Source organism: Prinia subflava, chromosome 1 (genome assembly GCF_021018805.1).
Source record: "Prinia subflava isolate CZ2003 ecotype Zambia chromosome 1, Cam_Psub_1.2, whole genome shotgun sequence".
NCBI classification, from domain to species: domain Eukaryota; kingdom Metazoa; phylum Chordata; class Aves; order Passeriformes; family Cisticolidae; genus Prinia; species Prinia subflava.
In genome coordinates this window covers 86,037,156-86,055,158 of record NC_086247.1, presented here as the reverse complement: position 1 = coordinate 86,055,158, position 18,003 = coordinate 86,037,156, and the positions used below count along the sequence as shown (strand labels likewise).

General features: G+C 40.3%; 2 protein-coding genes across 7 annotated transcripts in view; one reads left to right on the top strand and one right to left on the bottom strand.

Moving 5' to 3' along the window:
- Positions 1-16,411, bottom strand: part of FARS2 (phenylalanyl-tRNA synthetase 2, mitochondrial) — a 235,224-nt gene extending 218,813 nt beyond the window's left edge. The window contains exons 1-3 of one of the 6 annotated variants that reach the window (XM_063401756.1): positions 16,339-16,389; positions 8,995-9,072; positions 63-121 (exon numbers count right to left, since the gene is read on the bottom strand). In XM_063401756.1, the coding sequence (XP_063257826.1) occupies positions 63-95 (33 nt within the window). In that variant the 5' untranslated portion in view covers positions 96-121; positions 8,995-9,072; positions 16,339-16,389. Of the gene's footprint in view, positions 1-62; positions 122-2,852; positions 2,876-8,994; positions 9,073-16,338 lie in introns of those variants that run through there. The other 5 variants (XM_063401775.1, XM_063401786.1, XM_063401748.1 and 2 more) reach the window with 5 other exon arrangements.
- LYRM4 (LYR motif containing 4) overlaps positions 16,370-18,003 on the top strand; it is an 87,467-nt gene continuing 85,833 nt past the window's right edge. Inside the window, exon 1 of the mRNA XM_063401821.1 lies at positions 16,370-16,529. Within this exon, the coding sequence (XP_063257891.1) occupies positions 16,444-16,529 (86 nt within the window). The 5' untranslated portion in view covers positions 16,370-16,443. The remainder of the gene's footprint in view (positions 16,530-18,003) is intronic.

The following is an 18,003-nucleotide window of genomic DNA, read 5'->3' as shown; positions in this document are numbered from 1 at the left end:
ATTCTCACTGATAAAGGTCATTGCTAAAGCAATCTGCTGCTCTGGAGGCAGATTACACTTACGTACATCCACTTGACTTCTTTCATATCTTTCATCCAGGATACTCCCTGCTTTCACCAGGCTGAAACACATTTAAGTGTGAACAGATTGATTAACAACCTGAAATCTGAAACAAGCTGCCCCTGCATTTCACTGGAGACAGGCAGGGATTGCTGGTGAGGCTTTGTAGAGTCAAACCATACGTGCACAGGGGGGCTGGGCAACACAATCTGCACATTTCAATAGTGGTGATCCTGGGCAGAAGACAGAGTCCTTGCTTTTTAAGGGTTTGCTTTTTCAAAAGTATTGGGAGGTGTAACAACAATGACCACGTTTTTTTGAAACACACAGAAACAACAGCTAGTTCAGAGGCAGAGAGGCTGATGGACTGACATATTCAACCACAAGAAACCAAATCCCAGCTCCTAATTAGTAGAGGTCCGGCAACTATTTTTCAATTATATCCTAGAAATTTTGTGGCAGTCATCAAAAAGAAAGTTTGGAACAGAGTAAGAAAAGTTTTTCCAACTTGTACAATATCTTGATTTTTTTAACTATGCTGTCTCAAAATATATAACAAGCAAGACAGGATATCTTGCTTCATAATACATTGAACAGTACTTTTCTGCTTTTATTACTGTCTGACACCAAAAAAGTAGACTCTGTATACATTTTGATTCACCTGTTTCTCAGATTTGTACCTTAAAAATATTGGTCTCTTTCTAAAAGGAGTTACTAATTCTTGGCAAAACAAAGGCAAATGAGAAAAACCATTTGCTTACCAACATCCCTTCTCAATTGCAATTACAGAAGTAGCAATATAAGCTCATCAATCAGCAGCTAGAAACATATAAAAAAAAATAAATACTTAGATCACCTACTAAATTCCTTTTCTGTTGTCTGGATCACTCCTTCAGGCATACAAATAATTTTGTAATACACTCCAAAATCGTTGCAGATGATAAATAACACATCAGCATAGCCTAAGCATATGTCATACTTATTTGAGAAGGCAATGTCTGCCTGAAAAGGTTCTGTGTTAGGTTGCAGTTGCTACAAAATCATTTCCTGTAAAGCAGTAGAGAAAATACCATCTAAAATCTCAGTGTCTTGTTGGTATAGTATTTAATGCTGCTTCAGTAACGCTTAAATGCCCTTGAGAAAAAAATATCAAGGCTCCTTTTAATATTTTTTGACACAGATCTAATTTTTTCAGTTAGTTTTCATTGACAGGTACGCAACTGATTTGAGAGAATTGCAACCTTAGAGAATTCTTATTTATTGTGCTAAAAACTGGGTGCAAACTCCCAAAGGTATAAGCAAATCCAAGATTTACAGCTAGTTACACAACTGCTAAATTGAGGAAGGGTGGTGTTAGCTTATAATCCTTTCTCCCTTGATTTTTATTCCTACTATTCCTATTTATACTACTAATTCATAAGAAGCCTGGTAGCTTCCATAAACTTTTAGACTGTAAATCATTCAGACTCAGAGCAGGATCTGCCAAAGCAAACAGGACCCCCCTACATGGAATCTGTCTCCAGTGTCAACACCCAGGGCCAGCTCCCACCACCCTTCCTCCCCTGGCCCAAGCAGGACCTTAACTTCACCAACTGCCCCAGGTGAGGCACTGGGGCAGCTCAGCTAATAATGAACAATACAGGAAGGAATAAGGTGATAGAAATCTGGTTCAGGGTAAAAACATTTCAAATGCTTCAGATGAGAAATTTAGCCATTCTGAACTAAAACTGTCCAACAGCTTTGCTTACAAATTTGCCCTTAGCAGAGGAGTTCTCTAGTTGCATCTCAAACTTGCATAAATATAAAGATATCCCAATATAAAGCTGCACTGCTTTACAGAAGTTAAAAAAAAGACAACATTAATAGAGATACCTTCAATGTGATCCATGACAAAAATACACTCTTTTGGATAACTAAACATTCAATACTAGAGAACCTAATTGCTCTGAGGCATAGAGAACCTATCAGAACTTCGCATTTTTAACCCTTAATGTTAAATATAACATCTGGGGGAGGTATTTCAAATGTATTTCAAAATTAGACATAGAATAAAGCTGCAATTTTCTCCCTTTTCCAGCACAGAAATATTTTCAACAACATAGAAATAAATCTGATTTATGTGTGATGAATGAAAGATGAGCAGATTCAATCTTATCCTTAGCAAGAAAGAAAAAGAGGTTTAGCATAAAATGTCTCTTTAAAATGGAGGTCCACCACTAGGAAAGCCAACTGTGGGTACTTCTGCACTTGCCATATCGTAGACACACAAATATATTGGTTTATGTAATTACCACCTCAGTAGGTAAGGAACTAGAAAAGCCAACATCCCAGCATTTCCTGAGCTTGCTACTAATTAAATCATATGCATACTGGTTCAATCCAAGGATGATCAAAGTTAATGAAAAAAAATCTCAATTTAATTCAATGAACTGTGGATCAGTTCCAGACATCTAGCTGCTACTCCATCCTCTTTCTTCTTTATCAAAAAGCACTCCAACAGTGTGAAAGTGAAGAGGACTCCATATGAGTCTACAGATTTTGTGATTTTGTATTTCCCCTTAGATCTGAATTTTAAATTAATTATTTGACAGTTGACTGCATTGTATAAAATTAAGTAACCTTTTCCATGAAGGTTGATTAGAGGCTACTCCAGGTTTGGAAGGAAAAATGACTACTAACATTACTGTTACATCGATAGCTTTAAAATATTTCAACTGTCTCTTTCATACACATTGATTATAAATTTATTTATGTGTCCCACCATGTACCCCTGCAACAGTATATTGCCATACCTGAGCATGTAGAATGTCAGTCCAGTGAACTGGAAATAGGGCACTAAATTTATAAGGCTTTCTAAGAGTAACAGAAAGACAAATGAATGTCATGTAAAAAAAAAAAAAGGAAAAAAAAAAATCAGTGCTCAGATCAAATATCTATTTTTAGTTACATCTGACATGCAATGTCACAACTGCCAAACAACTTCAGTAAACTGGACATAACATTTATGAACATTTATCTAAATAGCCTTTGCTTCAATTCTTATTAACAATATCTTTTCACATTCTCTTTTTCACTAAATATTTATATAAAAAATTATAATTTAATTTTAGCATCTCAAAACTCATCTCCCAGTGTTGTCCAGGTGCTTTGTAGCCATGGTTTCAGCAAATGTCCTTTCAGATCAGCCTAAAGGCTCTCATTTCTTTAAAACAGAGCTGGGCAGGAGTCGCTCGAAAATCCTTATTTGGGAATTCAATATATGCATCACTTTTAATCGCCACTGCATAATGTCTCAAATGCAATGAGTATCACACAGGAAATTAAATTTTAAAACATAATTTTCCTATTTAAGAATCAACAGTCAGTTAAATCAAAACTGAAGTTGTCAGCTTCCAACAGGAAGAATAGTGTCTATACCTGAAACTTCTCATTCCATCTATACAGGGATACAAGCCTAAATGAAAAATAGTGTTTTGACATGGTTTCAATAACATTTATGTATGCAGTGCTGCCTAGTTCTCCACCTCACATCTTTCCTATTCTAAGACAGATTTGAAGCATTTCCTGTTGGAAAAGGCTTTTTTTTTATTCATCAGCTCCTTCTACTTCACATTGGAGAAATACACTAAAACCAATGGGAAGGGAATGGTGCTACCACAACTTTTATTATCACACCTCATGTCTCCTTCACTGTACCTACTCAGAAGCCCTGGACAACTCTGCTGTGCCACTGGGAACTTCATGACCAGGGAGTCAGAGCTGCAGGATTTTATTCCCATGCAATGCCAAATCATCTCTCACAGAGCCCTAAAATCCTGAATCAGAATGTGAAATGACCTCCCAGCATGCTTACCCCTTCTCTCTCAACCACTGTGTGAGATGCAAGAGATGTAAAGAGAGAGATGCCAGAAAATGATGACTGAAACCCCCACCATCTTTCTTCTGTTTTGCTTTGACAGGGAAGTTTTCTGCAGAGCCACTTTCAGGCATCCCATCAAAAACAATGTTAGCAGAACTTTTTTACTGGGTCCAGACATGTAAGAAATGGTTCTTAAACTCAGCCCTTGCCTGTGTACAGCATAATTACAGGAAAACAGACTCACAGTTCAAGGTACAATGAGTAAAAACTGAGTCCTATAAATTTACCCACGTGCTAATACTGCTCTTGAGGGGAAAAGAAATACTTTCTTATACTTTAAAACACTGCTATCAGCTCATTCTCCTTAATAAGAGCTCACTCTCTTTGAAATGTTAAATAGGACCTACTAAGAAGAAAATTTTATTTGCTGCAACACTTTTTTGTAGATAATGTGAAAATCCTTACGGTTTTTGTAAAATTCCCTATCACTGAAGCTCTATTCCGTTGAGTGCAACAGAAATCAACAACCAGATTTTTATTCTCCTATTTGTGTGCTAGTGACTTAGGCTGTTGTGTTCCCTTACTGTTACTATGGTTTACAAGCAGAAGACCCAGAAGATCTCTCGAGAACTATTAACCCAAAGTCTTAAGCTAAAATTCCAAATATATACTATGTTGCAGCAAATAAAATTTGTTTAGAAACTCTGTATCATCATTTACATTTGATCTCAAATCACATGCGTTGCAAACATGAATAAAGCATGAAAAAACAAGTAAAACAAAAGTATAGGGAAAAGCAGCTAGTCTACACAGAGCACAGTGTAGACTATTGACTTGCATGCTGTAAAAGGACAAAAAACAGAACAAAACAACTCATCACATCACTTTCTAAATGACACAGTTCATTCCAACCCATTTAACCTACACAAAACACTGGTCTCTCATGTACAGCAAGATTTGAAAACAATACAGACAACTCTGCCAGCAAGTCTCACACAATCACAGTACCTGCCTCAATACAGTTGGTCTCACAACAGTACGAATTTCAGAAGGTAAAAAAAATGAAGTAAGATTGCCCTGCTAAGCATCTTCAGTTTGCTTTCCTTTACCCTGGTCTTTTTAGCAAACTTACTCTATTTACATACTTATTTTTTAACTATTTTGCTATTATTTCCTTGATTCCAGCACTAAAATTTAGCACAGGTGATAGGTGAATGGATAATGTATGTGAAAAATGCATATTATATGGCTCTATGCAGATATTTACTATATGTATTATGCTAGGTTGAAAAGTTATGGTGTATTAATATTTGAATAATATAGTAAATATAGTTTTGTAATTAACATTAAGCTTTAGTAATCAAAATAGGAACTATGTGTGTGAGATATTCTTTTTTAGCTCAAGAAAAAGAGAAGATAACCAAGAAATTCTTTGCACAGAGATAACAATTACAGAAACCCCTAAATTTTCCAGAGGAGAGGGATTTATGGCTTCCTTATCAACAGAAACAACCTCTTCAAGCCTGACTTAGACTCAAAGGCACCTGGGGATTAACAAAGTTTTTGACAAGTACCAGGCAAAATTTCTTGTTTTAAATAAAATATGCATAATCATGAGGTGACTCCTCTTAAGGAGTAAATTCTCTTTTAATGGGGTCCTTCTCCTGGCTGACTTTTGTCTAGGAAGGGGGACCCAGCCCGGGCTGTAACTCTCTGCTGTTATTGTCTTATTAATTGTCCTAACTCTAAATTGTTTAACCTTTATTATTATATTTGTATTACTATTTTTTATAACCATTTTATTTTTATTAAACTTTCATCAATTTCTAAAACAAGCAATTGGTGTTTATTACAATGCACCTCTTCTAAATCCCACATGGCTGTCAAGCCTGTGTACTGCCCTGTCATTCTTCCAATACACTGCTAAGCTGCAAGATGAAAGACTTATTTTGCTCTTTTAAAGACAAGTGTACCCAAGAAGACACTCAAGAATTAACTACCTAACCAACCTCCATCAACCAGCTTAAAAATTTTACCTTGCATGTTCTACAGTTATGAATGTATATGGGCTCCCAAAAGACAGAACATCTGATCTGCAAAAATTCTACTTATATTATGAAACATTTTCTGTAACTACAGCTAAATAAATACATGAATTATGTTTAAAGCCTAAGGGTAAAAAAAAAGTAGTATTTTCCTTAAAAATACTTCAACTACAACAACTGACACTGAATTATAAACAATGCTGCTGATAAATATTCATGATAAATATAAGCCCTCTCAATTTAAAGTTCTGCCTATTCAAATAAATATAAGTCAAATTTTGAAATGCATTTGCTCAATTCTGTTGTAATTTCCTGCTACAACTGTGCTATGGTTTTTTTACAAGTTTCCAGCCAGGATTACTTCATATGTATTCAGGCAGACCCACTGACACTCGTAACACTGTATTTGATTACATCTGAACAATACCTTTACAGCATTTCAGAGGTGCTGACATCTCCAATAACTTGTTAAAGAACTACTTCCAAAATATTCTGCAGCAAGCAAAGCAAGGCAATCATGACTTAAACCACAGATTGAAATTACATCTCCATGCAGACCTGCTACCACCAGATTAAAAAAGTTTTAAAGTATCACACTGAAAAAAAAAAAAACAAGACTAGTATTCCTAACTTCTTTCTTTTTCATTAATGCTAGAAAACAGGAAAGGCTTGAGTCTGGGGCTCACAGCTCCCTTGGATAATGGGCTCCCAAGCAGCTTCACGTTTTAACATCTGTAATGTTCCTGGGCAACATCTCCCATAAGGCTTGTTAATGCTGATATACTTACTCTAAACAAAGCCCAGCTCAAAGAACAAAGAAAATCTTTGTTTGAAAGGCCTTGAGAAAGCCACGTATTTTCATTAAGTTAGAGAACTCTTCTGTGACACCAGACACCTGCAAGTCACACTTCTCTCCTGAACAAGCCTCAGAGAAAGAAAACTTAAGACAGAACTCAGAATGCACATCCCAGACTACAGCACAGAAGTGTATGTATGCATATTTAAGACTATACACAGAAGTATTTCTCAGTCTATTCTTTAGATACCAAAGGCAATACATCCTCTCATCTTACATTCTGAGCCAAGACATACACATTGACTAGGTGAAAGAAGATATGAAAGTCAGGGAAGCAAAGAAAATAACATGAAAGAATAAAGTTTTTATTATTAATGGAGAATAAGATGTTATTATAGCTCAAGGTCACATATGACAAAACAATCTTCAGTTAATACCACATCTGTTACATACTGAGAGAATCAAAATTAAAACATAATAATTGTTTTGGTTTGTTTTCTTTAAAAACATCTGTAGAATTGCAACATGCCACATGCTGAAAGATTGCGTTCCACACAGGCCCAGCAGGGTCTGCCACTCAGGGTCAGGACTGAGACCCCCAGGGACACTGGGATCAAATGAACTCCTAATATCAGTGGACAAAATAGGATTTCACAGAATCTGCAATAGCTCTTAAACTTAGCTTATTCAGAAAGGAATCCTTTAAATAACAACTCAGGAAGTCTGACAAAGTAACTAGAATAAACACGGTGTTCCCACGTACTTAGTTCAATTCTATCCGGCAGAGTTTCTGTTTGTAGAATTAATACTATATTAAGAATATAACCTACCACAGCAGAACAGCGATAAAATGGTAGGATAAAAATAAGATACATCACAAGTGGAAGTGGAGGGTGGAATAAGAACCACAATCTGTGCAGGGAGGAAGAGGGACAGAAAGGAAACAGAAAAAGTTAACCTCTATCAAGCAACATCCATCTGTTTAGAACAACATTGTTTCATAAAACTTGACAAAGTTAGCGTGCCAACATAAAAAGCTAAAAAAAAAAAAAAAGCAATTCTAAGTTCAACAAACTTATATAGAGCCAATATTTAATTACCTCTTCAGTACATGATAACATTACACATACAATACCATATCTGTCCATTTTACAATATTGCCTTCTCATGAGAAGAGCTGGTGTAATGCACTATGCAATTTTCAGACTGTAAGTAATTAGTATAATAAAATCAAAGTTAAAACAAATGTTGAAAAAAAGCTATTTTCATAGTCAAAATAAGTAAGAAAGCAATTTTAAAATTATGCAAATTCTCTCAAAAGTAAGAACACTCTCAGTGTTGAGGTCCTGAAAACTTTCTTGATTGTCAAACGAATTTTGAAATCCTACATATACAAAAAAAGTACTACTAAATCTGTGTGAGCGCCTAATATTTTGCTCTGTTTATGTGTTTTCTCCATTTTAGATGCATCACATCTACTTCATCGGGAGTCATTTCCAAAAAAGGAAAAAGTTAAACGATAATTATAATCATGTGCATAAAAATTAATTAAAGGAAAAAAAGCATGTGTACTGTCAGGTTAAAATAAACATGCAAACAAACAAAATGCAACAACAACAAAAATCCCCACAACCTGACCTTGGCCAAAACCAATACTAGGCTACAAAACCTACCTGAAAAAGCTAAACACAGAAATTGTAGAACAAGGAGATACTTGATTCAGGTGTCCAGACAGGTGAAGTCTCACTAACATTCAAACAGTATTTCAAACTATTTCTTCCCCCATTCCTCTTTCTCACCTTTCAGCAGAATGTAAACCCATCCCTACATGAAAGTTGGGAGCTCCACTTCATCGGTCTGCATCCCCACCTAAATCAATACTTATTGCCAGCTGGAGGGAAGCCACAGACCTTATTAGGAGCCACTGACGCACACTGCCTGATGCTGTCATGGGGTCACATAGGTAAGAGACTGGAAGGTTAATGGTGGGGTTTGTAAAGGCCTAACTATTGCCTCTCCAGCGCTCCCTGAGTTCATTCTCCATTCACAAGAGCATCGCATCCCATTCTGCATCAATTATAACTGGTGTGTAAAATGAGAACCTAAATATGCCACCTCCTCTCACACTGAACAGCAGCCTAGGTAGTTAGGCAGATTTCAAAGGGATTATATTCAAGGCTGGCAGTGCTTGGTGTCAAAGACTCAAAAAGCTAAGTTTATTTTTAATTATTTACCTGCAAGCAAAGATAATCTTTCTTCAGCTCTGCTTCTTTTGCCTGTTAGTTTTAGTCAGCGCTTTGTTCCTTCTCAGGCTGAAAGGAAAATTTTGACAGAGTCACCCCAGATATAAAAAACAGGAGCAGAAATAAAATAAAATGAGAGTTCTATCTTGAACTGCAAAGGCATGTACGGAAGTATTAACAATTCAGCTGATCTCACAAATGCTTCAGAAGCATGATATACACAGGAACATGTCCCTAATGCATTATCACTCATTGTCAGAGCTCTGAGGACATAAAACCAATAGTGACACAAGATGAAAGATCAAAAATGTCAAGGATTATGCAAAAGTAAGTATCTTAAAGTCTACCATTACTACAATTCCTAATACAGCTATATTGTTTTCCTCATTTCAGTTAAAGCATTGCTCCACAGCATTCTTTCATCTCCAGAAACAGCTTCCTATTCAAACTGTTGATTCTTCTTCCTGGATAAAAAGTCCAAGCTACTAAAGTCACACATTGTTGCAGCAGCCCTCTTGTTAGAGGCTAGAAATGAGCCGACACACAGACTTCTTGTTTATCACAGCATAAAAAAGGTCCTGGTTTAATTCTCTTTACAGCTCAGCCATCCTGACTCCAACTATTCACAGGCTCTGGATACTGTGAGCTCCTACTGTAGGTTTCCCCTGCAGACTCTGACTGCTGGCTATTTCCTGCTAAACTGTGACTGCAGGCATTGGTTTGCAGACTCTGAGTGCAGGCTTTCACCTGGCTAGACTGTGACTGCAGGTTCCAACAACAGGCTCTGACTGCAGACCCATTACTGACCTCACAACAGTGACTCTCTCTCCCCAGAATCTTTCTTCACGATTTCCCCTCACCAGCTAACCCTCTCCCTTTTATCACACTTATCCTCATTGGATATAGCTGTAACTCATCCAGGGCAAGGCTGTATTGGGTAATTAACACAGCTGTTACTTATTAGGGGCAAGGTCATCTGTATTCCCTTCTCCTACAATACATGGATGCACAGCATCATATAAAATGAACATGTGTTACAAGTGGAAAATCGCATTCCTCCTCCCCTCATCCCACTGTCAGAAAACTAAACAGATTGCCTACTTACAATCTACTCAATCCTTGATGATTTACCCATCCACTGTAAACGAAAATTTTACTTAACTTTTCTTTCACTAAAAAAATTTAAGAATTAGTTCCTTTCACATGTTCCATTATCAGAGGTCACACCTTTCCAACACATTAGAGAAGACCTTTCAACTTTTACTTTAGCTTGGATAACATGTTTTCTTACATCAGATCCACACTACCTTATAGCAGCACTATACTTCTACACCTAGTGACACTTTGATGTAGGAATTGTTTCCAACAAATAATCACACAAGAAGGATTTGTAAGAAAATGGCTAATTGAAGTGGATTTTCAGGGAAGGAATTTAGGCAGTAGTCCTTGAGTGAAGCTAGACCCTAGTGTCATCTGACAAGAAAGGCCATGCCCACAATCCAGGAAGCAGAAGAACTGGGATGCACATAAGCAGCACGATGTCTTTGATTTCATACTTGAGACATGGAACTGGGTAAGCAGGGAAAAAACTCCACAGCACTATGTTAGCTGTGCACCAATCCCCAAGGCTGAAACATGGAGAATCTGAGATGAAGGGCATGACCTTTACCACCCCAGCATGACCATGTGCATACCTGACTACATATTTACATGTTTTTCTGCACACTCACATACACATTTATATATGACAAAAAGTAAACTCAAGAGAAGAAAGAACTTTGCTCTAGCAAAACATCTTAGGTGCAATCATGATCTTTAACTCAAAAGATTGGCAGTACCATTTGTAACCAACCTCCCAAACCAGAAATCACAAGTCAGCAAAAAATATATATGGCTACAAAGAGACTCTCAGTTGCTCTTAAACAAAGTATCAGCCCTTGTTTTACAGCCAAATTTGCTTCCTAAGCTAAAATTTTCGATATCCTCTGAAACAGGACAGAAAAAATATCAAAGTAATGACACAATTTAGCCTGTCTGGCTGACAGTTACTGAGAAATACAATAATAGTGTAAATCACAGAAGAGGGAGAGGGATTACACAGAGTGACTCTAAAGTGGCATAAATGAAAAAGTGGGATGAACTCAGGGAAGAGGGTGGCATAGGATGAGCATCAGAAAACATTTCTTAAAAGCAATATTATATGAAATAGAATGTATTTTCCCACAGAAAGAGACGTTATTTGAAACTAAATTTGATAAAACACTGGAAAGCATAGCAAAGAAAGCATTTAGGAATTGAAAAGGTCATGGATGAGAACACCTCATTAATCCTGTCCTTTATGCTTCTCATGATTAGATTTCTGAACAAGATTTCACTATAACAAAAACCACACAGCCAAAATATGTTACATTTTTGTTGTGTTCTTGTCTTCATCAGCATTAACGTTAGAAGGGTTCAGAAGTGTCATTTGTGTTTGATGCAACTATTACACACTGAACTGTTTAAGCATTACTGGCAATTTTAATCCCCTATTAGTTATTCTTTTGCCTATAACACAAAATTGTCCTTTTAATTCTAGACTTTTATAGTATATTTATTTCAAGAAATTCAAAGGATTTTACCAATGTATGTCCACTAAGAACATATTTCAAAATCAATATGGTGTATAACACTTTCTTTCATTGATCCAGAAGTTATCCTGTGACTGCTGAACTGTCCAGCTCCTTAATTGTTAGGTAACTTAATGCTCCTGAAACCCTCTGGAGGACTTAAGCCACAGGAAATTAGAAAGTTAAAACTGTTACCAAGAAGGAAAACAAAATTCAGTGTTTCTTTTAGTCTGATGCCTGCAGCACAATAGATCATGAACTAAGGTTTAGGAACAGTGGTAAAACAGGTGTTCCCTTAAAAGACCAAGTATTATAACAGGAATGCACTATTGGTTGCATTTTGCTTTTCCTATTATTACTGTTCTTACAATCTTACTTTAAACAATACACAACATTCTGCAATTCAGTTTGGAAAGAGATGGGGTAACTCTCAAAAAGCTGACTGAGAAAAGAGTTTTTTCACCATTTCTTTTCTTCCCTCTCAGCTTCCAGGTAGAATTTTTTTAAATGCACAAAGAATTCACAAGTATAGCTGAATTCGAAATATGGAAGTTTCTCCTCCTAAATAAAAATGTTATTTTCTACAGGGCAACCAACTAAATACAATTTTTTAAGTAGCACAGTCAGTCAAGGCCTCCTGTTGATACTCTATGTTGAAATCTTCAACATAGAGAACAGTTAAATTATAGTTTGTTACATTTGTCACTGAAATCTCAAAACTCTTGTGATTTATAATCCTTCTTTTAAAGGTGATACTCTACACTGTGTAGGATCTCACTGTGCACAACCCTATCAACCAAGAACTAAGACAAAGAAAGAAGAGACACCATGTCACCCTGGTTTTGAAGACTTTTCTAAGCCTTCTGTAATGTTCTTCATATTGGAGTCAGAAATTTTACTTTGTCGCACTTTCTACTATAAACAATGGCCATGTTTTGCTCTTTCATTGTTTACGTATTTCTAGGTGGGAGGAGAAAAGTCATTGACAGTTAGCTTGACCAATGTGGATTGAGAGGTGGAATTCCATCCTCCAATCCACAGGCCCCATAGGAAATGTATAAAACTGAGTTTTGTAAATAAACTGGGCCCTTTTTTCCTGCTTCGCTCACCAGCGTGTCCTCGTGTGGTTCTTTCCGTGTCCTCTGTGACAACACCACACCACTGCAGCACGGAAAAATTAGCATGTTTTCACAAATTGAAAAGCAATTTAGAGATTATAGTATCACAACAATCAATTATTGTTCTGAGCCCCAAAAAAAAAAAATGAAAACCAACAGCAGCATACCAGCAAAGTACATGCTCTCTGAAAGTGTGTAATGCTGTGTCATAAAGCTGAAATTGTGGAACAATTCAGCAACATACGACAAGACAACGAATATGTCCCAGAGAATAGAAAAGCTGTTTCTTTCCACTCCAGTACACAGCCCTTGCAAGTACTTCATCCAAATTCCTTCCCCTCCCTTCCCTCTTTTAGCAACTACACACTTAAATATTCCAGGTACTGATACTATTATATCCTCTCAAAGTGCTTATTTATGCTGAGAGATACAGAAGGGCAAGGCACACGCCACCTTCCTTCCCAGACCAAAGGCTGAAAGCAAAGACTTCTGTACAAATGAACACCCACCAACCCAAAATTCAGGTGTAGTTTCCCCTCAGGAATGAGGAGGCAGTTAATGAAGTGGTTGCTGCTGCTTCCCCACACACAGGCTCTGGTGTCACAGGACACACAGCGGTCACTTGGGCTGTGTCTGTCCTTTGAATTCCCAGCAGGCTTGCAGTGGTGCACATAAACAGAGGCCAGCAGAAACCCGTGCATCCCAGTCACAGCAATGTCCCCTTCCTGCAGAATGACACAGCTTCTGGGACCATAACCCATTGGCTTCCAAGAAAACACACCAACAAATGCACAAGAAAATAATTAATTTTTCCAGTTAACAGTGCCAACCCAACTGAACAAAGGTGACTAGTTTGAATCAAAAATTGATCTTCTCTCCTTGAGTGTATTAAAGGTGAAACTAGAAAAGGGAGACAAGAAGAAAGACTTTCTCTTTTGACAGATTTCCTTTGCATTTGTTCATGTGTTGTATGTGCTCACTGCTTATTCTAAACATAGGAGGTTTCTAGGTTTTTTTAAGCAAAAAGCATGGTTACCTAAAAAAAAAAAAAAATTAAAAAATAGAACTCACAAAACCTGCCAGGGTTTCTAGAACAGGATTAGCATCTGAGACCATCTAAAAATAATTAATAATGACTTTTCAAATATTACATTAATACTACTCCTGTAAACAAAATTTGCTGAATGCTTTCATCCCAATTACTCACTCATCTTTCAGAGCTGAGGATTGTAACCACAAAAACTTTATTTCCAACAATGCCTGAGAGCTGTTGTAAAATTAGATGGAACAACTGCCACACATCCACGGAATGATATCACATAACCTTGCTAAACTCTCAAACCTAAGTTTGGCTCGGTACGTGACAGAACCATATTTTTTTAAGCTGTCTGAAGGCCACCCTCATAACAAGGGGCAGGGTGGCCACTGCTGCTTTCAGGGAAGATGAAAAGTCTGCAGACACACAGCAGAGTTCTGCTATAACCTATTCAGCAGCCTGGCCACCAATAGCTGCAAAGACGGGGAGCACCAGCACCCCAGATGGGCTCTGCTTCTGGCATGGCAATCTGCACCAACAACATGGCTTGGGCAACAAGGAGAATTTAGTTGGTCCCACCAGCAAATGAAGGGCATGGTGGCTATGTATTTCTCCATGTGGGTGTCCTCAGTGCCAAGGCCAAACCCGAAACACAGGGGTTTGTAACTTCCAAGGGAAGGCCTCAGAAGCATGACACTTATCCCAGTACTCCAGCTGTGTTTATTTGCTACATTTCCTGTAATATTTCTAGCTTTGGCTTTGATGAAGAGAATATCCAAGAAATTTTCTACATACAGAAAATCTCCATTTCTAAAAGCCTAAAAGGGCTGCTAAAACACAGCACACTTGTAAACATAAAGCTGAAATAAATTCATGTGTCTATACTAATTACATCCAAAAGCACAGAACTATTTTAGTTCTTTGAAACAAACTGTAAATTCCATCAGATGTACAACTGACGATAATGCTCAAATGCATATGCAATAAAACGTGAGTTAAATTAGAAGAGGCAGTTGAAGTCCTTTTGCCAGAGACATGTAAAATATCTACATGGTAGTTGTTTTAAACATAAACTATGTAAATAACAAACTGTAAAGGAAGTAGGAACCCTGTCATGATACCTGAAAGGAGCTTCTAGTGAAGTGGGGACCAATTTCTTCTGCCATGCCTGCAGTGAGAGGACCAGAGGAAATGGCCTTAAACTGAGACAGGAGAGATTCAGATGAGATATTAGGGGGAAAAAATATATTGTTAGGGTGGTCAAGCATTGGACTAGGTTACCTAGGGAGATGGTGGAGTTACCACCCCTGGAGGCATGCAAGAGACTCCTGGATGTGCCACTGGGTGAGGTGGTTTAGGGGATACAGTAGCAGTGCTGGGGGGACAGTTGGACTGGAGACTAAAGGTCTCTTCCAACCTTGATGATTCTGTGACTCTAAATAAATTGTATTGCTGATAAAATTCAAAAATCAGTATTAAATACAACTACGGCGTAAGTTACAAAGTTTATTCTGCAGTGGCAAAACTTTCAGCAAAGAAGGATACTTCACATGGGGTTTAAATAACAGAATTCATTTTAAAAACAAATACTGAGAGAGGAACAATTCAAACATCACTATAACACAACGGGCCCTGGTACACTAGCACAGATGTACAATGGCTGCAATTGTCCATAGTGGTTTCAGAGAATCACACAATGTTGGGGTTGGAAGGGACCTCTGAAGATCATCTATACATCTATACAACCTCCCTGACAAGGCAGGGTCACCTTCAGCAGGTGACACAGGAATGTGTCCAGGTGGGTTTTCAATGTCTCCAGGGAGTGAGACTCCACAAGCTCCCTGCACAGCATGTCCCACTCTTCTGCTATGCTTAATGTAAAGTTGTTCCTCACATTGAGGTCGAAAGTTTAAGGCCACTGCTCCTCATCCTTTTGCTGGGCCTCACTGAAGAACCTAGCATCACCCTCTTGTAATCTACCCTTGATATACTTAAATGCATTAATGGATCCCCTCTCAGTCTGTTCTCCAGAATAAACAGGCCCAGCTCCAACAGTCTCATGAAGACAGATGCTCCAGACTCCAAATTATCTTCGTGGCCTCTGCTGGATCCTCTCCAGTACATGAACTCTGACTGAAAATGCATACATCGATTCCACGGCACCCCTCGCACACATCACTTGTTGCTGCTTTCCAGCCCCGACATCCATCTCCCCCCGCCAGCATCCACCTCCCCGTGGCACACCAAGCACGGGGCGCGCACCGCGCTGCTGCCCGCGCCCAGCAGAGCATCTGAGCGCTGCTTTCGCTTTCGCTCAGGCCTCCCCTTCCCGCCCTCGGGCCCTTCACAGCCGCACGGCCGAGCCCGACTCCCGGGGCAGTCCCGCCTTGGGATCCCCGCCGGAGCTGCCGGGCAGGCCCGACCCGGCGGGACCCGGGAACCGACCCCGAGTCCCCCGAGCCTCCCGCCCCCGGGGCTGCCCCGGCCGGGGACCCGCTCTTCCCCGCCCCGCCGCGCCTTGCGCTGGGCCCGGGCCGAGCCGCTGCCGCTGCCGCTCCGCGCCGCCACTCACCGCCGGCCCTGCGGCCCCGCTCCGCCGCGGCTGCGCCCGGCGAGGGCGGCGGGAGGGCGGGGAAAAGGGGCCTCGCCGCGGGAGGAGCCGCTCCGTGTCGGCAACATGGCAGCGTCCAGCCGTGCCCAGGTGCTGCGGCTGTACCGCGCCCTGCTGCGGGAGAGCCAGCGCTTCAGCGGCTACAACTACAGGTGCGGGGACGCGCTCCGGGGGTGGCGGACGCGGGGCTCCCCGCCCCGGCGTGGGGTCCCGGCGCTGCTTGGGGCAGGGTCGCGGGCGAGCCGCGGGCTCGGGAGGGGCCGAGCCGTGCCCTGGAGCGACAGCGGGACCAGGACCGGGCCTGGGCCCGGCTCGGAGCGCAGGGAATGGACAGGCCCCGGCCCCTCTGCCAGGCCCCGGACTGCCGCAAAAGCAAGAGGGTATGGGCTATTAGGAAGAGGGGACAGGACAGAGATTGTCCCAACTTGAATTCTGAAGTACTTGTTCTGGGTACGAAAAGGACAAGGAGCTGCTGGAGAGGTTCCAGTGGAGTGTCACAAAGATGAGGAAGGGTCTGGAGCATCTTTCTTCTGAAGAGAGGCTGCGGGAGCTGGGGCTATTTAGTCTGGAGAAGGGAAGACTGAGAGGGGAGCTCATTAATGCATATAAATATCTCGGGGTGGGTGTCAGCAGGATGGTGCCCCACTCTTTTCAGTGGTGCCTGGCAACAGGATAAGGAGCAAAGGCCTTAAGCTAAAACATAAGAAGTTTCACTTCAGCATGACGAAGAACTTCTTTACAATGAAGATGGCAGAGCATTGAAACAGGCTGCCTGTGGAGGTCGTGGAGTCTCCCTCTCTGGAGGCACTGAAAACCCATGTGGATGTGTTCCTGTGTCACCTGCTCAAGGTGACCCTGCCTTGTCAGGGGGTTGGACTAGAAGATCTCCAGAGATCCATTCCAACCCTACTGATTTTGTGATTTTGTAATTTTGTGAATCTGCTATAGCTCGTGTCTGGTCTGTGTGCTGCCCATTTCCTGGCAGAGGAGAGCTGGGGTCAGTCTGCAGCCAAAGCCTGGCACTATGTGCTGTGTCCATGCTCAGGGTGCAGTGAGGGATCAGGGTTCACTCTTCTCGCCACACAGGATACCAGGCTGTCTGCCTGCCTGGTTTCTATGGCTGTCAGTGAAAGGCACACACTGGTTTTTTGGCAAAAGTTAGGTGTAAGCCTGGTTTCCTTTGGCTGTCTGCTGTGTTCACAGGGGGTACTGCTCGCCCCCACTGGCAAAATTGCATTGCGCAATGGTAGTTCATTTACTTTACCACTCGGACCATGAGAAGAGATGTGAGCTACCTGTGCTGTGAATCATCTCTCAGGCAAACTCTGGGAACAGAAGCCTTTAAACTTGCATAACTGTGGTGAGCTCTGTGTTCTGCAAGGCACAAGTATTCCACAAACCTCAGGTGCAAGGGAGTACCCTGAGAAGAAAGACTGTGGGGCTGAAAATGAGCTAGCACTAATAAACCTTCATTGCTGACTCCATGCAGCTTGCATCACATTCTGTTGCTTTCAAGGCTTTCTCCTGCTCTTTGCCGCCCTGAGTGTCCGTGGGCACCCTTGTTCTGGCTGACAAAGACAGGATTATATGTAATTGAGATGGCTTGAGGTGTGCAGTTGGTGAAGA